We start from the raw sequence: 18,355 nt of genomic DNA on the forward strand, positions 1-18,355 counted from the left end.
ATATACTGTGAACATCTCGTTTCCTTATAAAGGCCTATAAAAACTACATAATATCCAGTTACGTTCATTCAGCTGTGTACGTGCGGGGAAGTGTATGCATTTCCTCATAAGGTACGAAAGTAAATACATTTGTTTACTGTGTCGGTTCAAACCGCAGAAATTATTTATTAACCGACAACAAGCGTTTTCACCATTACTATGAAACGACAGAGGTTTCGAGACTTTTTGAGGGTTTCGGCCTGATGGGGACTGTGGCACGAGAAACGGCAAGTTAAAAAAAAAAAAAAATGATAACTTAAGAAAAATGGCAAGGATTAGTCGCTTTTTCCACTATCCATGTTTACTGTGCCGGTTTTAAGCCCATACTAAAAAGTTTCGGTAGCAATTGACAGAGTTCCCAAGAGCAAATTTAACGGGATGCGCCGGGAGTTTGCTCGCGACTTTTCAGGCGTTTGATTAGTTGGAGATCAGTTCGAAGACGGGCGACTGTAAGAAAAAAAAAAAGAAAAAGAAAAGAAAAGAAAAACAAAGCCAAAGGGCTAGTTGTCTTCAGTTTTTCCCAGCCTGATGCATTTTTTCTCCAGTTTGTCCGCCTTCCTAAATCTTACCATTTCTGAAAGTAAAATAAATAAATGAACGAAAACAAATTTAAGCTATAATCGAGCGGAACACTATATTGACTTGAAACCGGTTTCGACCAACATGGCACATAAATTTCAAATAAATGAAATATACCGTACTATTTTAGTCCGATAAACGATGTGGATTTGGTGATAAAGTTGCCATATCTTTACCGAACTCTTAACAAAATAACTACATTTATAAGATAGCTGACCAATATCATCCACGTATACACCGACCTCAGTATAAATAAAATTCCGTATTTTCCTGGATACGAGAAAAGACCAAACCACCATGTCTTGAAGAAAACAGGGCCATATATATACTGTGCTATCAACAGGAAAACAAACTAAAGTAGCTGCTTACCACTGCAAGCCGCAAAATTTCAAATATCTTCGGAAGGCAAATAAAAATGCTAACCATCCGTTTCAGTAATTTCACTGCCCGGTGGCTGATTTCGTGAGTAAAATCGTCTTTTGTAATTTTAATACCGTCAATTTGCGGTTGGCTGAATTTTTGAAGTTGAGTAGCAAACCAAATCCTATCAAAAAATTCTATTCATTAGGGACTTGTTTGTGTGTGGTCAACGGAAAGAAAAACGTATAAAAACGCCCGCGGCCGGCCATTGTCTTTCTTTTTAATCTTTTCTTTTGAACGCCTGAATTAAATCCTTTAACTTCCCACTGTTAATGTCTGTTCAAAATGTAATTTCTCCTTGTAGCATCAAGACTTATCAAAAGGGCAAGTGATGAGAATAGAGAAAACCATCTTCCTTCCTTACCCGGGGGGGCTATTGAGCCCCCACATTTCCATATGTACTGTCAGAAAGGAGAATTAAATTTGGAGCTAATTGGGTGTAAGTGTTAATTAATCATAGCCTCGGCGAAGTTCAACAAATGTAAAATGTAAGTCACAACCCTCCAAGCGCCCCCGCCAGGGTCGCGGTAGGCCGGGCGCGCCCCCCCGCGCCACGCCAGGCCATGGCAAAGATTTAATTGTGATTACAACTTGACGGGGGTTCACAAATACGACTTTATAAACAAAGCTTGACTGTAAGTGCCCATGGCATTTTTTTAGTCTGTAGTCTTTATTTATATATTAGGAAAAACCTGTACTCGATATTAACAAGATCATTCGTATTATTTACAAAATAATATTTACAATATTATGGCATTTTTTTACACATTTCGTAATAAACTTAATATGCTAAACACTTTTCAATGGTTTCTTTACAAAAATGACTTCAAAAGGCTTTCGAACAGCCTACACAAATATTGTAACTTCCCGTTCTTAAATAATACAAAGGCATGTTGACAGATCACTGGCGTGGTTTACAATGTAATTCAAAGCGCTTTTGATCGAGTCGTCTGGGTGGAATGATCGAAAACTATTTTTGGTAAAAAATCAAGGTAGTTCTCTGTGATCGACTTTTAAATGAAAACGCTTTAGTAAAGCACAGTAGATAAATTAATTTAAGAAAATAGAGCCTGAGATTGAAATTAAAGTTTAAAATGTTTCTATATCAAATCAAAACTGATATAGCTACTTCTCCATTTTTCCCAGTGAGATAATGCCTTCTGCTTTCTCTTCGGTAGCGGGGTCGATTTGAAATCTCGTAGAACTATGCGATCAAGATCTGTAGCACTGGTACTCAACGTTGAAGCCTTTTCTTTCGCTGGTTTCAGTTTTGCTCCAGTAATCGCATCAAACGATTTCGATCGCGTCAAACCTCGGTCCCTCGTCATGTTGTAAGACTCGTCTATCTTTGCTCCTTCGTGCTGGTTTATTACGTACGAGGTTACAGCTGTTAAGATGGCGGTCATCCACGAATTTCTCTCTTCAACGGAGAAACAGCAAAGCGAAAATGTCTTTCCGTCAGCGTGGATCTTGAGGCAAAACTTTCGTCTTCGATCGCCGACTTCATCAACTTGCATCGAAATGTCTTTGAATGGTATCACACCAAGAGCCAGACCGCTGCAGTGGCTTTTTTTCTTGTAGTAGAATAGCCCTGTTGTTTTGAGGATGAAAAATCGGGCTTTCCATAACTTCCAAACATTTCTACTCTGTTTGAAAAGATATCCTTCTTTCAACGTTGCTTCTCGAGTCGTTAAAATGGCCATGGCTGAGTGATCAGCAATTGTTTTGAGAAGAATATTCAAGTACAATATCTTGGGCGACCTTTAAACAATCTTGGTGACTTGTTTGAAAATTTCTTGCCTTTGGTACTGCTTTTTATATCCCAGGAAGGAAGAATAACGCTGTTACACCTTTGATAATCTCGGAAACTCCTGACTGTGTTAATGTACTAGAGGTCTGAAGCCGCTAAGATTTATACCACCTATAAATGGAGATTTCGGTCTCCTTACGTCATAGACAAAAGATCATGAGCCATAATACGACTAAAGGTCATATTTCCGGTATTCATGTGATCGCATCGATCCGTTTCGCAAGAACTCGATTTCTATTTCTACATTTGATAGTCCGGTAGATCTTGTGCAATAAGAGACCCATCAACAAAGAAATATTTACAAAGAAGTTCTTAAAATAATTTAAATAAATATCTGTTTTTGAACATCGATTGGTTAAATATCACATATAATCGGCACTTTTATAATCCGCTCAGATCAGATGACTGCTTAATGCAACTGAAACATGATAGTAAAGCCCGCAAGAGATATGAAAGAAACATTGAGCTTTTCAAAACTGCTGCCCCTTGTTCTTATAACAAACGCACGATAGCTCGTGCTGAAAAGCACGAAGGTGCAATAAAAATCGTCAATTTCGACCGGCGGATGTGAACCATGACTGAAAACGTGGCCAACGCAGTCAGTGTACTGTGAAATTCATTCTGCGTGACAAGAAACTTGGCGGTAACGCAATATGAAATGTGATTTATTACATAAAAGATAAAATACAGGAAGAAAGACTTAAAAGCGATCGTACGTGGTGGATTGCTGAATAAATGCTTGCTATGAATGCATTTCTTAGATCCAGAGGTAGGTTTAGAAGATTTGCACCAAAAGAGAGATTTTTAAGAAGCTTTTCTTAAAATTTCATTTGTCACGCCATCGTATCAAAGTTTTTTTGTTCCGCGTAAGGTTTATGTTTGGCTTCAAGTATCCGAAAAATCTCAAGAAGTCGATCCTTTTATTTAAAGTGCACTCGAGAGAATATATAAGATAAAATTACGAGTAACAAATAAGAAGAAGATAACAATATAGAATTATTTACATAAAACGTACATAAAGTCATCGTCTGAAAGCACCCATTAATGATTTTGTTGGACTGATAAACAAAAGAAGAGAACGGTTTCAACCTCGTGAAGCCGGAGCAATCAAGATCGATGAAATAAAATGTGCTATGTTATCACACGTATAGTTATCAGTGACTCTGTAGTACCAAATAAAGTATCCAGTACTAAACGCAACTAGTTTACTTTGGAGTCGAAGACAGATCGATAGTCAAAGCACGCTGCAGGGAAGACTTTGAAACAAAATTAGCAACTTCCGGTCACAATTTCCTGTCACGTTTCATCATGACGTCACGCATCTACGATTCCACTCAAACCCACTTGTAGGAAATCTGTGAGGCGCTGTGGCGTTATATCGATTGCGTATCAAACAACTATTTCCAGTAGGCGACTATATCTATCATCAAGTTTCGTCGATTTACTCATAATCAGTTTTTTTTTTTACTCGAGGAAGGAGAAACGAGAAGCCGACTTCCTTGTAAACAAAACTCGCCCAGTCGTCCTATCCACCCAACCCAACGCACATTTTCAGTGGAAACCGCATCAGAAATGTTCCTCTTCGAGACTGCTTGTTCGAAACTGTCCAGACCTCAAGTTTACTTATATACGCCTGTCGGCATTCCCAGTAAAAACGGCACCAGTGTTTTTTTTTCTTTCCACCTCGACAGAAGCCTTATGCTGGTTTTTTTTTTTTTTTCCTTTTTCTTTACACTTTTTGACACTTAATAGAAATCCGTGCAGTAGACAATGATTTTTAAAAAAAATCTTTGGTTTTTAATGTCGCCCAGTGGTCATCCGATCAAGAAACTGACAAGCCACTAATCAGCGACAGCGACACCGGGAGATTAAAATGTGGGAGTTTATTACATAAAGCAAATGGCCACCAAAGGAGCCTAATTGTTGTAGGTCTTGTAGAAACAACCGAGACCACCAAATCTCATTCAACGAGTTAGGTCGCACTCTTTTTAGCCAGCAACAGTTTTGATCACGACTTTCAAAAACCAGGGAAAAAAAAAAAAAAAAAAAAACTGGAAATGGGGTAAAATCAAAAGGGGGTAAGGACAATAAGGAAACAGCCAATATAAAGGAAAGGTTGGGTAAAGAAGAGAAGGGCGTAGTCTTATCCTCTCATTTGCCGGGATTTGGGACAAGAGTGGGTCGGCTACACTGGCGCGAAAATTTAACTTGCGCACGGAAACGCATGAAGACTTTGCGTTCGAGCAAAACGCTGAAGAAAGGTCACGTCTCGAGTCACAATTCTCTCCACTTAGGGACAGGCTTCCACAGATTGTGCTCGTCAGCATTTGGCGCTTAGAGCAACATTTGCAACAAGCAACCTCAAGCAATTTTCTCCGGCCAGCCTTATACGGTTGTTTTCTAACATAAATATCAGAACAGACGAGTTTTTGTTACATGCTTTGCCTTTTTGCGTCGCTCTTTTACTGGTCGTCTATTTTCTATCAGTTTTACCTGCTTGGTAAAACGCGAAAAGCCTTTTTCGCGTTGGTGGACACTTCTGGGGAGTATCACGCAATTTTTCCTCGAGGCCAGGGAAAAGGGGTTAGTGACGAGTAGTAATCACTTCTGACCAATAAGAGCAAACGCAAATAATGCAGTTAACCAGTCAGAAGTCACAGTAAAAAGCATGGAACCAGCTGTGCCAAGCGCGGGAAACCTGTAACCGGTTGCCAAGAGCGAGAAAACGTGTGCAACTAGCGCCAAGCGTGGGAATCATACACAGCTGTATTTAGACACAAAGCGCGGGAAAACGTCCGCAAGCCAAGTCACGATTGCTTTTGGTCTTGCATCTGATTGGTTTTTAAAAACAAATGTATAATAAAACAAGCGCGTTGATTCTGCCGGATTGGTTATAGAACCACAGTATTTTATTACACACACATTACGCATGTCACAAAAATTATTCTATGGACATCAAAACGGGCAAATTCCTAACCAATTCATGTTACCAGACAAGGTTCATCATTAAAAAAATTTCCTGGCGCGAGCCTTCGCTTTTTCAAACTCCCTCAAAACACTACTCAAAACAACATCCGGGGTTTCTGCAGCATCGATGCGAGCATGGAGCCCACGCTTCTTGTAATAGTCGACCAGCGGTGCTGTCTGCTTGTGATAAGCTTCCAGGCGTTTCGTCAGAGTTGCCTCATTATCGTCTGACCGACGAACCAGGGGCTCACCAGTAGCCTGGAAACGAAGGAACACTTGAGTTCTTTGTAAACCTGCCCATTCTCGTCCCCATAGCCCTTTCGTTTCTCTTAGCCGGCTTGGCACGAGAAAACGAAGGGCTCTCGGGACATGGGATTTTTGAATTAATTCGAATTTTTTTGATTGGCTGTTTGGCACAAAGAATTCCTTAACGGAAGTCGAAAACGTTGCGACTCTCTCATACATTCTTTTGAAACGTCATGACTGCATACATGAAGACCGGAAGTCCTAGAATCTAGGACCGGAAGTTCTGTGTCCCCAGAGCCCTTCGTTTTTTCATGCCAAGGTCCAGCCGGCTAAGAGAAACGAAAGGGCTATGGGGACGAGAATGAAACCGGCCGCATATGGCTTCTGTTTCACTTAAGGTTATTTTAACAGCACATTCAGTTGCATTATCATTTATAAAATACAGTGGAACTCTGGTAACTCGAACTCTGAAGGGAGACAAAAAACAGTTCAAGTAATCTGGGTTTCCAGTTATCAGGGTCGATTGAATATTTAATTTGCCAAGTTAATAATTGATAGTTAACTGATTTTTCAGCACATCAGTATACAATTCAGTGCAAAGTAAACTTATCTTGTCAGAAACTCTAACACGACCATACATTAAAAAAAAAAATAAAAAAAAAATAAATAAATAAATAAATGTTGTTTATAGTGGTCATGCACTTAGCTTCATATCTCTACGAGATAGCTACATGTAGTTTAAAGGCATGCCACTGAAACAGAGGAAACAAATATATTTTTTTTAAATGAACATAACAAGGTTAAAAATCGCAACTGGCAGGAGGCAGACCAGTTGGCTATATACAAAGCGTGACCGAGGATTTGAACACAGGACGACCGAGAAACAAATCCAGCAAGTGGCAAGGACAGGTCTTGAACCGGGGACCTCCGGAGTACAACAGCAGTGCCCTTAACCACTCGGCCACGCTTGCTCTTATGATAAGAGTGGAAAATGGCTGTGAAATACTGTATGTGATCTGTTCATTGCTCTAATCAATGGGCAACCGTGGTGAGTGGCAAGAACAGGAAGGGAAACATAAATAAATTAAGTTTGAGTTAGCGTGATTTCGAGTTAACTGAGTTCGAGTTACTGTAATCGAGTAAAAATGACTGAAAAGTGGGGTCAAATCCAAGGAAGTGAAAGATACATTTTGTAGTTCAAGTTAGCGGGGGTGTTCGAGTTATCCAAGTTCGAGTTACTGGGTTCTACTGTATCAACTCACATCATCCTTCATTGGCTCCTTGGGTGGGTTAAATTCAGTGTGATAGGTTCTCCCACTAGGCTTGTGAAGTAACCTGAAAAATATAGTAAATATTTTGAGGCAGTGTAGCTGAGTGGCTTGAGTAGCAGACCTGTAATCTTGAAGTCTCGAGTTCAAGATCCCCCACCACCTTCCCAAAACTACAACTTACTATACATGCATACAAGATAGCCAAACTTCAACACTATTGCCCTAAAAATTTGTGTACAGCATACCGTAAAATTCTGGTTATAAGCCCTGGGCTTATACAACTTCATAAGGGGTTTTGTGTGGGCTTATAAGCCAAGGGGTTTATATTCGGGAGGGCCTATAAACGGAATAAAAAAAAAAAACGTTTTGAGATGAGCCACTGGAGTGTTAATCAAAATAAGTTCTAAGTTAAAAACGCACTTGTAATAAAGCAACATTTAGCCCTGTTCAGTACTGTCATCTGGCAAATGGCAGAGAGGGGCTTATATCGGCGTATACCCGGGGGGGGGGGGGGGGGTTTATAATCAGATGTATTATTTCGTTTCCAGGTAGATGGGTCTATAACCGGGGTGGGGGGAGGGCAGGTTATAAGCAAGAGGGTCTATAAACGGGAATTTTACAGTATCCTTTGTGTGTAGTGCACTTTTGGCACTTTTAATATTAACAGGAGCTGTTGTGCCTACCTTCCAGTAATCCTCCGTACCAGTAGTGAATCATCAATAGCAAATTCCACAACAGCATCAAGGCCGGTTTTCCTCTTGTCAAGAAGTTCATCAAGCTAGAAATGCATTAAAACAGATCAGTCTACAGTTCCATGATGTATATTATTGTGGTTGAACAATTTTACCCTTTGGTAAAAATTTGCATTTTTTTTCATATTTCTAGTGCGGTATGATAGTTATGATTATGGAAATAAAACAAGCCTGGAAAATATGAAATAATAATTGTTTCAAGGATAAATGAGCCACAACACAACACAGTTTATTTTGTGCATACAGCCAGCAGAGCTGTGCTCTAGCAGTGCCTGGGTGCCACAGGCCACTTACTTTTGTCTTTGGGCGACTTGTTTATTTTGCTACCATGAAAGCTTAAAGAGCTGGGCACCCAAGATTTCCTACAAAGAAGCCTTTGGGCACAGCTTTGCATACATGTACACTAGGATAACAATTTATTACCAGTTTGATACAAACATACCTATATTATACCTGCCAAATATATATATATTAATTATATAGCCGTCTGCTAAATCCTATATTGTCAGCGCCTAGACTATTTTTCCTTAATTTCTGGTAAATGTCCAAAATTTGGGATTAAAACGGTTTGGATAGTGAAAATTCAATTAGGACTGAGTTCATGGTAAAACTTCCCCACAATCTGTCCAGAGTTTTGACAAGAAAAGATTGGACAGTGTTCGTGCTCAGCCAATCAAATGGGACTACATGCTGTCCAGGATTTGTTTGAAATAATTAGATTCAAAAAATTCCTCTGACAGCTTCAAATGTGGTGGCTGTGTCCCTCGGAATTTCTTTTCGATCAAATTAGCCTTTGACCCTGAAAAAGTTGGACAGGTAAACTACATGATAGTCCAAATATATATTACGTATACATATTAGCTGAATCTGGTTAAATCCGTGACATAGGCTCTTTTAGCTGATTAACATATCAGACAATATTGGTGCGACAAATAATTAATATTATTGTCAGCAGTGCAAAATTTAGTGCACCAATATTGACTCTGACAGCAGTGAGATACACACAGAGAAATGCATGCCCAGTGCCCAGTGGGAATTTGGGAGATCAGGGACCACATAATTATATGCTGATACAATATTTGCCACATTTCATGATGTGTCGTCTACATGAGAAATTTTCATACATGTGTATGTGACAACTTTTATTTGTTACAAAAAAGCTTACCGGTACATGCCAGCCAGTCAATGAAATACATTAATTTTGTCACATAAAAATTGATTGGCCAATTCTTCTTATCAACACGAACAAAAAACATTGTCACTAAAAAATGCTTTTGCAGTGGCGGATATAGGGATCCAGGCCAAACCGAGGCCTTTAGGGCTGAGAAAAATTATTTTCGAGAGTGGGCCCCTCCTCTTTTCTTGGAGTCTGGATGATTGGGCCTCCCACTTACCTGAAGGTCTGGTCCGCCCCAGGGGGGTGGTTGTGGGGGACCCCCCCCCCCCCCCCCCGGATCCGCCACTGTCTTGTAAACAAGGCTTTAACCCTTTTACCTGGCTTGCATGCTAATTTTTACAGGTAAATTTTGTACCTTTTCAGCTTGAACTACTGTTCTTGGAAATCCATCAAGGAGGAAACCATTTGCACATTCAGGTTTACTAAGATTGTCATCAATTAGTTCAACTACCAGAGCATCACTGACAAGCTGAAAAATAAATTGCAAACAAAAAATTAATTTAAATGTGAAAGCCTGTCCCGTACGAAAATGGAAGCCCTGTAAAATGACTGCGATTTGGCTTATCGTTGACTGGAAGCCTTTTTGCAGCCCGTTAGCAGTGAAATGACAGGCATTTAACAGAATTCAGCGAGAACTGCTGGCTGCACTTTGACTGCACCGAGCTATGATCTGCAGCAGCCACGCTGCAGTTATTTAGCAGTCCAGCTTTTGCTGTTAAATGACTGATGTTTGTCTTCTGATGCAGTCAGTAAGTATTTGTCCACACTGCTAAGGCTGCAATCCGAATAACCTGTTAATTATCAGTAATTATACGACTGCAGTTTGGCTTCTCGCGATGTCACATGCAGAGGTATACGTTTTATTACATGTAGTCTCTTTGGAGAATCCCATCAAGTGACAGGGTGTTCATAACTTAGGCATCAGAGATCGGAGAATTCTCCCGCTACTACGTAGAACTCTCCGGCTACATTTCAAGGGCCTGTACCTATTTTTTTTATTAAGATGTGGAACCTTTAGAAAAAATTCTCCGGCTTCTTTACACTATTCTCCTGCTATTACAATTCTTATATGAGAACTCTGAGTGAGCTTGTCATTCACAAAACTAAGATAACAACTTAACAATAGAATCCCAATTCCTTGAACCCTTGGTTTCTCAAAATGCCAGATTATTGTCAAACCATTTTTATTATTTTTCCCTTTGGAAAGTACACTTCTCTCGAACCTCCTGTTTTCTTGAAGCAATCTTTGTTTCCCCTGGAAGTTCACGAAATCAGGATTCTACTGCATTTATGAACTGGTTTTGATAAATGGAAAAAAGCATCATGATGACAAAAGTAGAAATTGCTAACATTGGGACTACTTAAATTTAGATGAGAGATTTCAAGGGGCTATGGAAGTTTGGAAACTTTAGAAAGTGAAAAACAAAAATTCACATTCATTTCTGTCATGGACTAGAATATTTTCTTTGTCCCATGCTTGAAACAACAGACAATTACATATAGCTTTAGAGATTTATTAGAAAAAATGCCCTCAATTAAACACCGACCTTGTACAATTATGTATAAACGCCAGGTCAAAACTACTATGTTTTGAATAAATGCGGGGGGTGTTTCATTGAGGCCCATGTTTGATTGAGACCCAGGTTTTTATTTGCAATCCAGCTAAAAAGTAATTCTAGTTAATAAATAGCTGATATGATATACTAGTGCTGTATGCTCAAGGCTGCAAATAACAGTGGGTCATCGGACATTTGCAGACCAAAATTTGCCCATGTCCAACAAAACCCCAATTGTAGTTGGACATGATGTCCAGACAATTTTTTCATTGTAAATCATTTTATGCTAACGACGAATAAAAATCTGTACGACCACAATTTTGTTTGTCTGACCAAGATGGTGTCTTAGTACGACATAATGTCCTCTCAAGTGAAAACATTTATTTGAAGCCCTATATACTGCTATTATATATAGTAATTTTACATTCAAAGAAAAGGCCCCATCATAACATAGCAAGAATGGATGCTGTACAAAAAAAAAAAGAAAGAAAGAAAAAAAAAACATGTTTGGGTTCATTTTGTCTCAAGTGACTGATGCACTTATTAAGTGCATCAGTCTTAACTTTCTTCCTTGTGCTATGGTGCTTACATCGGGGACTTAAAAACTTATTACCTTATCTATTGTTCCATACCTACATGTATATTGGTCATATACATGTACATGAATTGTTTATGTTCTGCTTGTCACAAATCTTTACTGCAACATACATGTCCTGTGTGCAACATTGTAAGTTTTGGTAATAATCACCCTCCTGGACCCCTGGGCAATTTATCAAGAGTGGAAAAATTGTCCTGCCATGTCAAACTACCCCTGGGTCTTGGGGAATGGGTAAAAGTATATCAACCAAAAATAAATAAAATGTACAATGTACAATGTTTTTGGTCTCATGAGATTTTATATTTAGTTATGCTAAGTAATATCTTAAACTAATCTTTTTTTGGTATGCTTCAGCAGCATACATTGTAGCATTATATACCTGCCAACTCTCATCCCTTGGGCGTGGGTCTCCCCCCTGCGTTTTTTATTTTTTTTTTCCCCCCCCCTCCCCTCCCTTTTTCCCCCCCTTTTTTTTACCACCCCCCTCTCCAAAAAAAAACAAACCCCCCCCGAAAAAAAAAACCCCTTTTTGCGTTTCCCCCACCCCCGGCGGTTTAAAAAATTTGGTGGTTTTTCCCCCCCCCCCCGGGGGTGTTTTTTGTCTTTTCTCTTTTTTTTTTTTTTTTTTCCCCCCCCTACCCCCCCTTCCCGGGTCATTATCAGGCAAGTTTGGTTAGCCATGACTGTATTTGGCAAGACATACCGGTAGTTCAGCATTAAAATACCCATGGAGAGACCAAAATGAGCCCGATAAAATACAGTCACGTTGCTAAAGAAGTACCTCACAAGTGTGAGTTATCCTTCGTACCCAACTGTGGCCGAAAACCTGGTGATGTAAGGGGAGTAATACGATATTGCAGGAAATTAAGGTCATACATGTATACACAGTTTTTGATTGGCTGGTTCGGAATTTAGTCTACAGTGGCACATTAAATTAAAATTCTAACTTGTCCTTACTTGTCCTGCATCCATAACCTGCTTGACTTTCTTTCCCAGCGCTGAACCAGACGCCACAACAGCTCGTAACATATCACCTTATATGACAAACAGATCATGTATTATAAAAAAAAAAATTTTTAATATTTTTTATTTTTAGTAAAGAGTCTGCATTAGACAGGGTTGTCAGTGGGTTTTTGAGTAGCAGGTTCCATCCAAAAAGTAGGGAGCTCAGAAACACTCAGAACTTGATAACACACACTCAGAAATGACCTTCTAATATTCCGAGTAGCTGGGGCAGTATCCGGAATAGCTGGTGAAATGCACCGGTTGCCAGCTTATTTTGACAACACTGATTAGAGTGTAGTGACCCATCAGGGCAGTCAGATTATACCAGTTAAGTATTATTCCTTTAACGACCGGACGAAGGCGAGCATGGTACTATTTTCTTTCAAATCAGAATCTGCTTTTTTTGGTATAGTTTTCACTGCAATGGACAGTAGGTGTTAATTGTTTTTAATGCCAATTTTTTAAGAAGTTTAATTTTATTGCTCGTCTATGCGACAATTTTGCCAACAAACCCTCAAAGACAGACAAAAGTGGTCCAAACTTTATTTTAGCATCCATGATGAGAGTTGTGAATCGGCAAAATTAGACAAAATTCTCAGCTTATATGAAATCTGCTGTATTGTTCGAAGTCTGCGCAGCCACTCAATGTATCACAAAAAAATCGCAATTCGGTCACATTTTAAGGCCAAATCAAATCACCCCCCTCCTAAAGCCTCTTCTGTTATCCCTTCAGGTCATTTTCTTACTGGTTTTACCCACAATAACTCAAGCCACCAATAACTTGAACCTTTTAATAATTATTTTCTTTGAAGGCCCGAGTTTTAATAATTCAACTGTTCTGGCATTTAATTCCCAGGGGGTAGGGGAGGGGGAAAGCTCATAAGTTCAAGACTCGATATTGATTTGAAGGCTTGAGTTTTTGGGATTCAACTATTCCAGTTGGCATTCAATTCCCAGGGGGTAGGGGAGGGGGAAAGCTCATGATTCAAGACTCTATATTGATGGCAATGCCAGTACAATTAATTAACAAAGCACTTACCCGTTGCTAAGTGGCAAACGCAATATTTCTCCGCCAACTTGGGTGCCTGCATGCACATCGAAAACGAATAAATAAAATTAAGCTTATAGTGAAGGTTAAACAATATTCACACACACTTGCACTCGCGTGGTTGGCGATTGAATAAACAAAATTTAAACCTTTACAAGCCTACATGTAAAGTAGGACTTGACGAAACATTCAGTTAAATGATTTTAAACTCTAAAACGAATAAAAACCTGTGTTCCCTTGCCGGCGCCAGGAGGCCCAAGTAAAATCCCATTGACTCCTTTCCTGTCGGTGGCGGGTCCCCCGAGTTGGTTCGCTTTCGCGACCATTTCTTTAAGATCATTCGGACTGTTTTGTCCTCTTCCACCCTCAGCCTTGAAAAAAGTGCTCGAATCTCCCGGCGGAGCCATTGGATTATGCTCAAGGGACGAATTTTAGGAAGGAACTCTACGCCGAATGACCGAGCAAACGATGGCTTCCACGTTATGTCATGCGCATTGCATCACGATGGAAATTTGGAATATGGGAACTGGAATCACATGAAGTAGATTATGGAACACCACTATCACGGAAGGAAAATGGGCGTTTACGTTCTAAAGTGAAATTGTGTGCAAACCATAAAGGCTAACCCCAATAAAGTATACATTTTCTGAAAGCTTACATAATATAGAATCTAGTTTTGCATTTTGTTTTGATCATATAGACCATAATAAGCAACAGCATTTTGTTTGTAATTATGATGTTGCGCAACATTAGGTTTATTTGAGACCACGTTTACATGAGCGCCTAAACTTTTATGTGGAATTTGATCTCCAAATATTGTTCTAAAAGAGGGTGTCTCGGATTTTTCTTTATTTAGCTGTATTGTAGAGCTATGCATTTTTTGAAAACCATATGTAGAAAATCGAAGAAAAGTAGACAAAACTCGTAAAAGAGTTCGTGTCAGAAGTACATAATGTGTACTTCTGTTCGTGTGTATTATTCTCCTCTTTACGTTAAAAAAATAACAATAAATAAATAAAATAAGGCGAGGGCGCGAATTATGACCTTTGAAAAAAATGCCGTATTTTATATGTTTTTTGTTTGTTTGTTTTTTCAAGTACTTCACTTTACTAACCTTTGCCGCCAAGCTACTGTAAAATGTAACGTGGGCCGATGAAATAAAAGTGCCTTATTAGTACCAATACAGGCATAACTTGGAAGAGATCGGCCCATAATATTTCTTTTCCGAGCACTGTGACCTACAGTAAAATTTCCCCCGCTTATAAGCCCCCCCCCCCTCCCCCAGTTATTGGCCCATCTACCTGGAAACAACAACAAAAAAATACATCCGGTTATATAAGCCCCCCCCCCCCCCTCCCGGATATAAGCCCCCCTTTGCTGGATGACAGTACTGAACAGGGCTAAATGTTGCTTTATTATGGCCTTCTACTTTAAAAACTTATTTCGATCAACACTGTCGCGGTTCGTTTGGAAACTTTTCCTAAGCCCTCCCGGATATACAAGCCCCTCCGCCCTTACGAAGCTGTACACCCCTTACGAAGTTGTATACGCCCAGGGCCTTTAACCAGAATTTTACGGTATCTTTTTTATTATACTTCTCGAAAATGTGCTTGGTAGGGAATATTTAGGGAAAAAAGGAGCAGGAACCGGGTGATGTATTGTGAAATACTTCGCAGCAAGACGTAAAATATTGCTACCGATCTGACAAGTACAGAGAGGGGTCCACGCAAAGAATTGAACCTGGTACAAAACGTGTGGGAGGAAGGGAAATTTAGCCCATAGCTGGGCCACTCCATCCTATTCCCTTTGCATACATTTCTCCCACACAAAAGTAAGAATAGAACTGTCTTGGATTATGAGCCACTTTTATTCTTTTACACTGAGTTCAATCTATGCTCATGAGGACCCGCACGCCTAGCAACCTGCGATAGTGTCGGCCATGGACACAGCACCGACGCAAGAACAATAGGCGGACAGACAGAACCGGAAGCCACAGGGGGGCAAACACATCACAACCATCAGAAAGAAGAGATGCCCAGACCGAGACGCAGGACGGCAAAAAAGTGAGGAGATAGTTATAGCCGCGCAGCAAGAAAAAGTGAAAACAAGGACAAAGTAAAATAGACGAACAAAAAACAAAACAAAACACCAGAAAGGTATATAACATCAATTTGTAGGGGAAAAATAAATTGAAATTAATTCCCCTGCTTCAAGAATGTAGTCCGCCTGGGCCACAGCTTCGTTTCGCGCAAATGCTCGAGCACGACGAGAGAGAAGAGAAAAGCTCCAGAGGAGAAGGCGCGCGCCGAGATTGTCAACACTAACGAGAAAAGCGGGCGCGAGCGCGGAAGTCAGAAACAAAAAGAGAGTGCCAAGCAAACGAAGAGCGCACGGGGCGGGAGGCGCGGAGCCAAAGAGAGCGGGACAAGGCCGACGAGGGCGGACGAACCAGAGCCACCCGGAGCGCCGCCCCATTTCAGGTATTAAATGTTGGGGGGGGGGGGAAGATGGGAAGTTCAGTGGTGGTGGGAGTGAGTTTAGAATATGGGATTGATTTTCATCATACGAAGGGGAGGGGAGGGGGAAAGGGGGAAGGGATAAGTGAAGAATGCAGAATGGTGGCAGCATGTGAGTTTAGAATCCTGCATTTTTTTCTTTCAACTCAGAAGGTTTTAGGGGGGGGAAAGGGAAGGGGGATGATAATGCAATTTACTTAGTGAAGAATGAACAGAGTGGCGCCGTGATAGAGAACGTAGAAAGATTCCTGCATTTTTCCCGATTATTCAACTCCACGAAGGGGTTTTTCACGGGGAGGGGGAAAAGGGGTCGAATGTGGAGAATTAATAATGCAAGAGAGCGATGAACTCGTGAAGAACTGAAAGAACACTAGGTGGCACGCCCGGATAGAGGACGATGAATAAATTTTTCCCGATTTTATCCAACTTAAGAGGTTTTTTTTAGGGGAGGGGGAGGGGTAGAAGTGGGATGTAGACTTAAGTGAAACGGAATGTATGAGTTGAAAAGATAGTGAATATATGGTAGAATGCACTTTTTCTTGTTTCGTTCCGTGAAGAATAAGATCGAAAATAATAAGGATCAAAAGCCTTTGGGTAGTGGTGTTTTTCGGTTTTTTGTTATTCATGTTTCGGCGACAGTAATAATGTGTACACACAGCAGAAATAAAGGTTGATAAAAGGAGGAAAGGAGAAAGATTGAATTATGTGAGTAAATTCGTAGCGGGCGTGTTATAAGTCTTACAGTAAATAAAAGGTGTGATACGATGAAGAAAAATAAGTGGGCACCGAAAAAATAGTTGTATGAAGAAAAAGAAGATGAAAGGAAAGATGCTAATTTTTGGGTTATAGCGGGCTCCGCCGTGAGTGATGGGAAAGAAAAGTGAAAAAAAAAAAATTTTTAAATATAGAATTATAGTGAGCCGCTGTTTGTAAAAAATAAAAAAAAAAGTAGTGTACGCTGACAAGAGAGATTCACCCCGGAGAGAGGTTGTAGCACGGGCCCAACAGCGAGCAGAAAAATGTCCTATGCGGGTCCTCATGAATCATTACTGTTTATCTATAATTATACATAAACATGTAAGTGAATGGAACTGCCACTGCCACTGCTACTGCTGCTACTTCTACTACGTCTACTACTGCTACTACTAGTACTACTACTACTGCTGCTGCTACTGCTAATACTGCTGCTACTGCTACTGCTACTGCTACTGCTACTGCTACTGCTACTGCTACTGCTACTGCTACTGCTACTGCTACTGCTACTGCTACTGCTACTGCTACTGCTACTGCTACTGCTACTCGCTACTGCTACTGCTACTGCTACTGCTACTGCTACTGCTACTGTCACTGCTACTGCTAGGGAGGGGGCCGAAGGGGGACACTCGCATATATGAGGTATATATGTGCCGCTGTAAAGGGTAATATGGTTCTCAGCAGTTTAGTCTGGGATAGAAATCGGAGATTTTTGGTCTAGAATAGAGTATCATTAGCCGGGAAACTGATCAGTGGTATGAAGAATTAAGTACAGAGTTGCATTAAAGAGAAAGAGGCTTTCCTAAACGATAATAATAAAATCATTTCGACTAGGTTGTTGACAGAAGGTTTTCCACAAGAAACGCTAATAGTGATACAGTTCTGGGATAGGATAGGGATTTTTCGGTGTCTAGTCTAGTAAAGGGTTGCAAAATCAGCTGAACATTGCCTGTGTAGGGTAAGAGTCCCAGCAGCACACCTCACCAAGCAATATACAGAGTGCCCCCCCCCCCCCCCTGTACTGCTTATGCTAAAATTGTTGTTTGCGCCATGGTTAAGAGGTTTTCTATCACTTACTCAAATTTGAACCGAAACTGATTTGAACTGCAAAAGATACGTCATCTTTCACATCTGAAGACAACGTTGCGTTTGCTAACGAGTCTTTATTACATGGCAACAATTGTACGCGCGCTCTGATTGGCTGCTGGGCGGGCAAGATTTTCTTCTAATAACCGGGCATTGTGAGTAAAAGCTACTAGCGCAAGGGCGAAAACGACAAAACAACGCCGACAAAATATTACTATCATTTCAATAACTGAAAGAAAAATACTAGCATACCGATACGTCTTTAGTATAAGTATGAGCGGCGAAGAAAGCCAGAGAGAGAGAGAGAGAGAGGGAGAGAGAGAGAGAGGGAGAGAGCGAGTTTTACTTTCGGTGTTTTTTCCTTGCTTATGTTCATTTTCAGAATAGCGCTTAAATGCCATAAAATAAATAACTTATTAACCTCGTTCGTTCGGTCACAACAGGGAAGGGTCAGGCCTCGGCCTTGATATATTGACCTCGCTATCGCTCAGTCAATACATCAAGGCCTCGGTCTGATATTTCCCTGAAATAG

The 18,355-nt window shown here is 40.3% G+C and overlaps 2 protein-coding genes across 2 annotated transcripts; both read right to left on the reverse strand.

The window, feature by feature from the left end:
- Positions 1-1,653: 1,653 nt before the first annotated feature.
- On the reverse strand, positions 1,654-2,989 carry LOC144666067 (arf-GAP with coiled-coil, ANK repeat and PH domain-containing protein 2-like). The gene has a single exon (XM_078527419.1). It carries the CDS (start codon positions 2,739-2,741, stop codon positions 2,139-2,141), a length of 603 nt encoding a protein of 200 aa, XP_078383545.1. The 5' UTR covers positions 2,742-2,989; the 3' UTR covers positions 1,654-2,138.
- A 2,744-nt stretch (positions 2,990-5,733) lies between these two features.
- On the reverse strand, positions 5,734-13,968 carry LOC144665465 (adenylate kinase 2, mitochondrial-like). The gene is made up of 7 exons (XM_078526695.1): positions 13,696-13,968; positions 13,460-13,505; positions 12,373-12,449; positions 9,617-9,730; positions 8,016-8,110; positions 7,324-7,396; positions 5,734-6,073 (listed from the first exon to the last, which is right to left on the reverse strand). The coding sequence occupies exons 1-7, from the start codon at positions 13,873-13,875 to the stop codon at positions 5,855-5,857; spliced, it is 804 nt and encodes a 267-aa protein (XP_078382821.1). The 5' UTR covers positions 13,876-13,968; the 3' UTR covers positions 5,734-5,854.
- Positions 13,969-18,355: the final 4,387 nt, after the last annotated feature.

The sequence above is a fragment of the Oculina patagonica genome, chromosome 9, assembly GCF_052425735.1.
Source record: "Oculina patagonica isolate OP01 chromosome 9, crgOcupat, whole genome shotgun sequence".
NCBI lineage: Eukaryota > Metazoa > Cnidaria > Anthozoa > Scleractinia > Oculinidae > Oculina > Oculina patagonica.

Bases quoted from the DNA above. Each gene is read 5' to 3' on its own strand.
- LOC144666067 (XM_078527419.1), bottom strand. From the start codon at position 2,741: ATGGCCATTTTAACGACTCGAGAAGCAACGTTGAAAGAAGGATATCTT.
- LOC144665465 (XM_078526695.1), bottom strand. From the start codon at position 13,875: ATGGCTCCGCCGGGAGATTCGAGCACTTTTTTCAAGGCTGAGGGTGGA. The intron at 12,450-13,459 runs GTAAGTGCTTTG...TTGTCATATAAG, and splicing joins CGTTTGCCACTTAGCAACGG to GTGATATGTTACGAGCTGTT. The intron at 7,397-8,015 runs GTAGGCACAACA...TATATTTTTCAG, and splicing joins GTACGGAGGATTACTGGAAG to GTTACTTCACAAGCCTAGTG.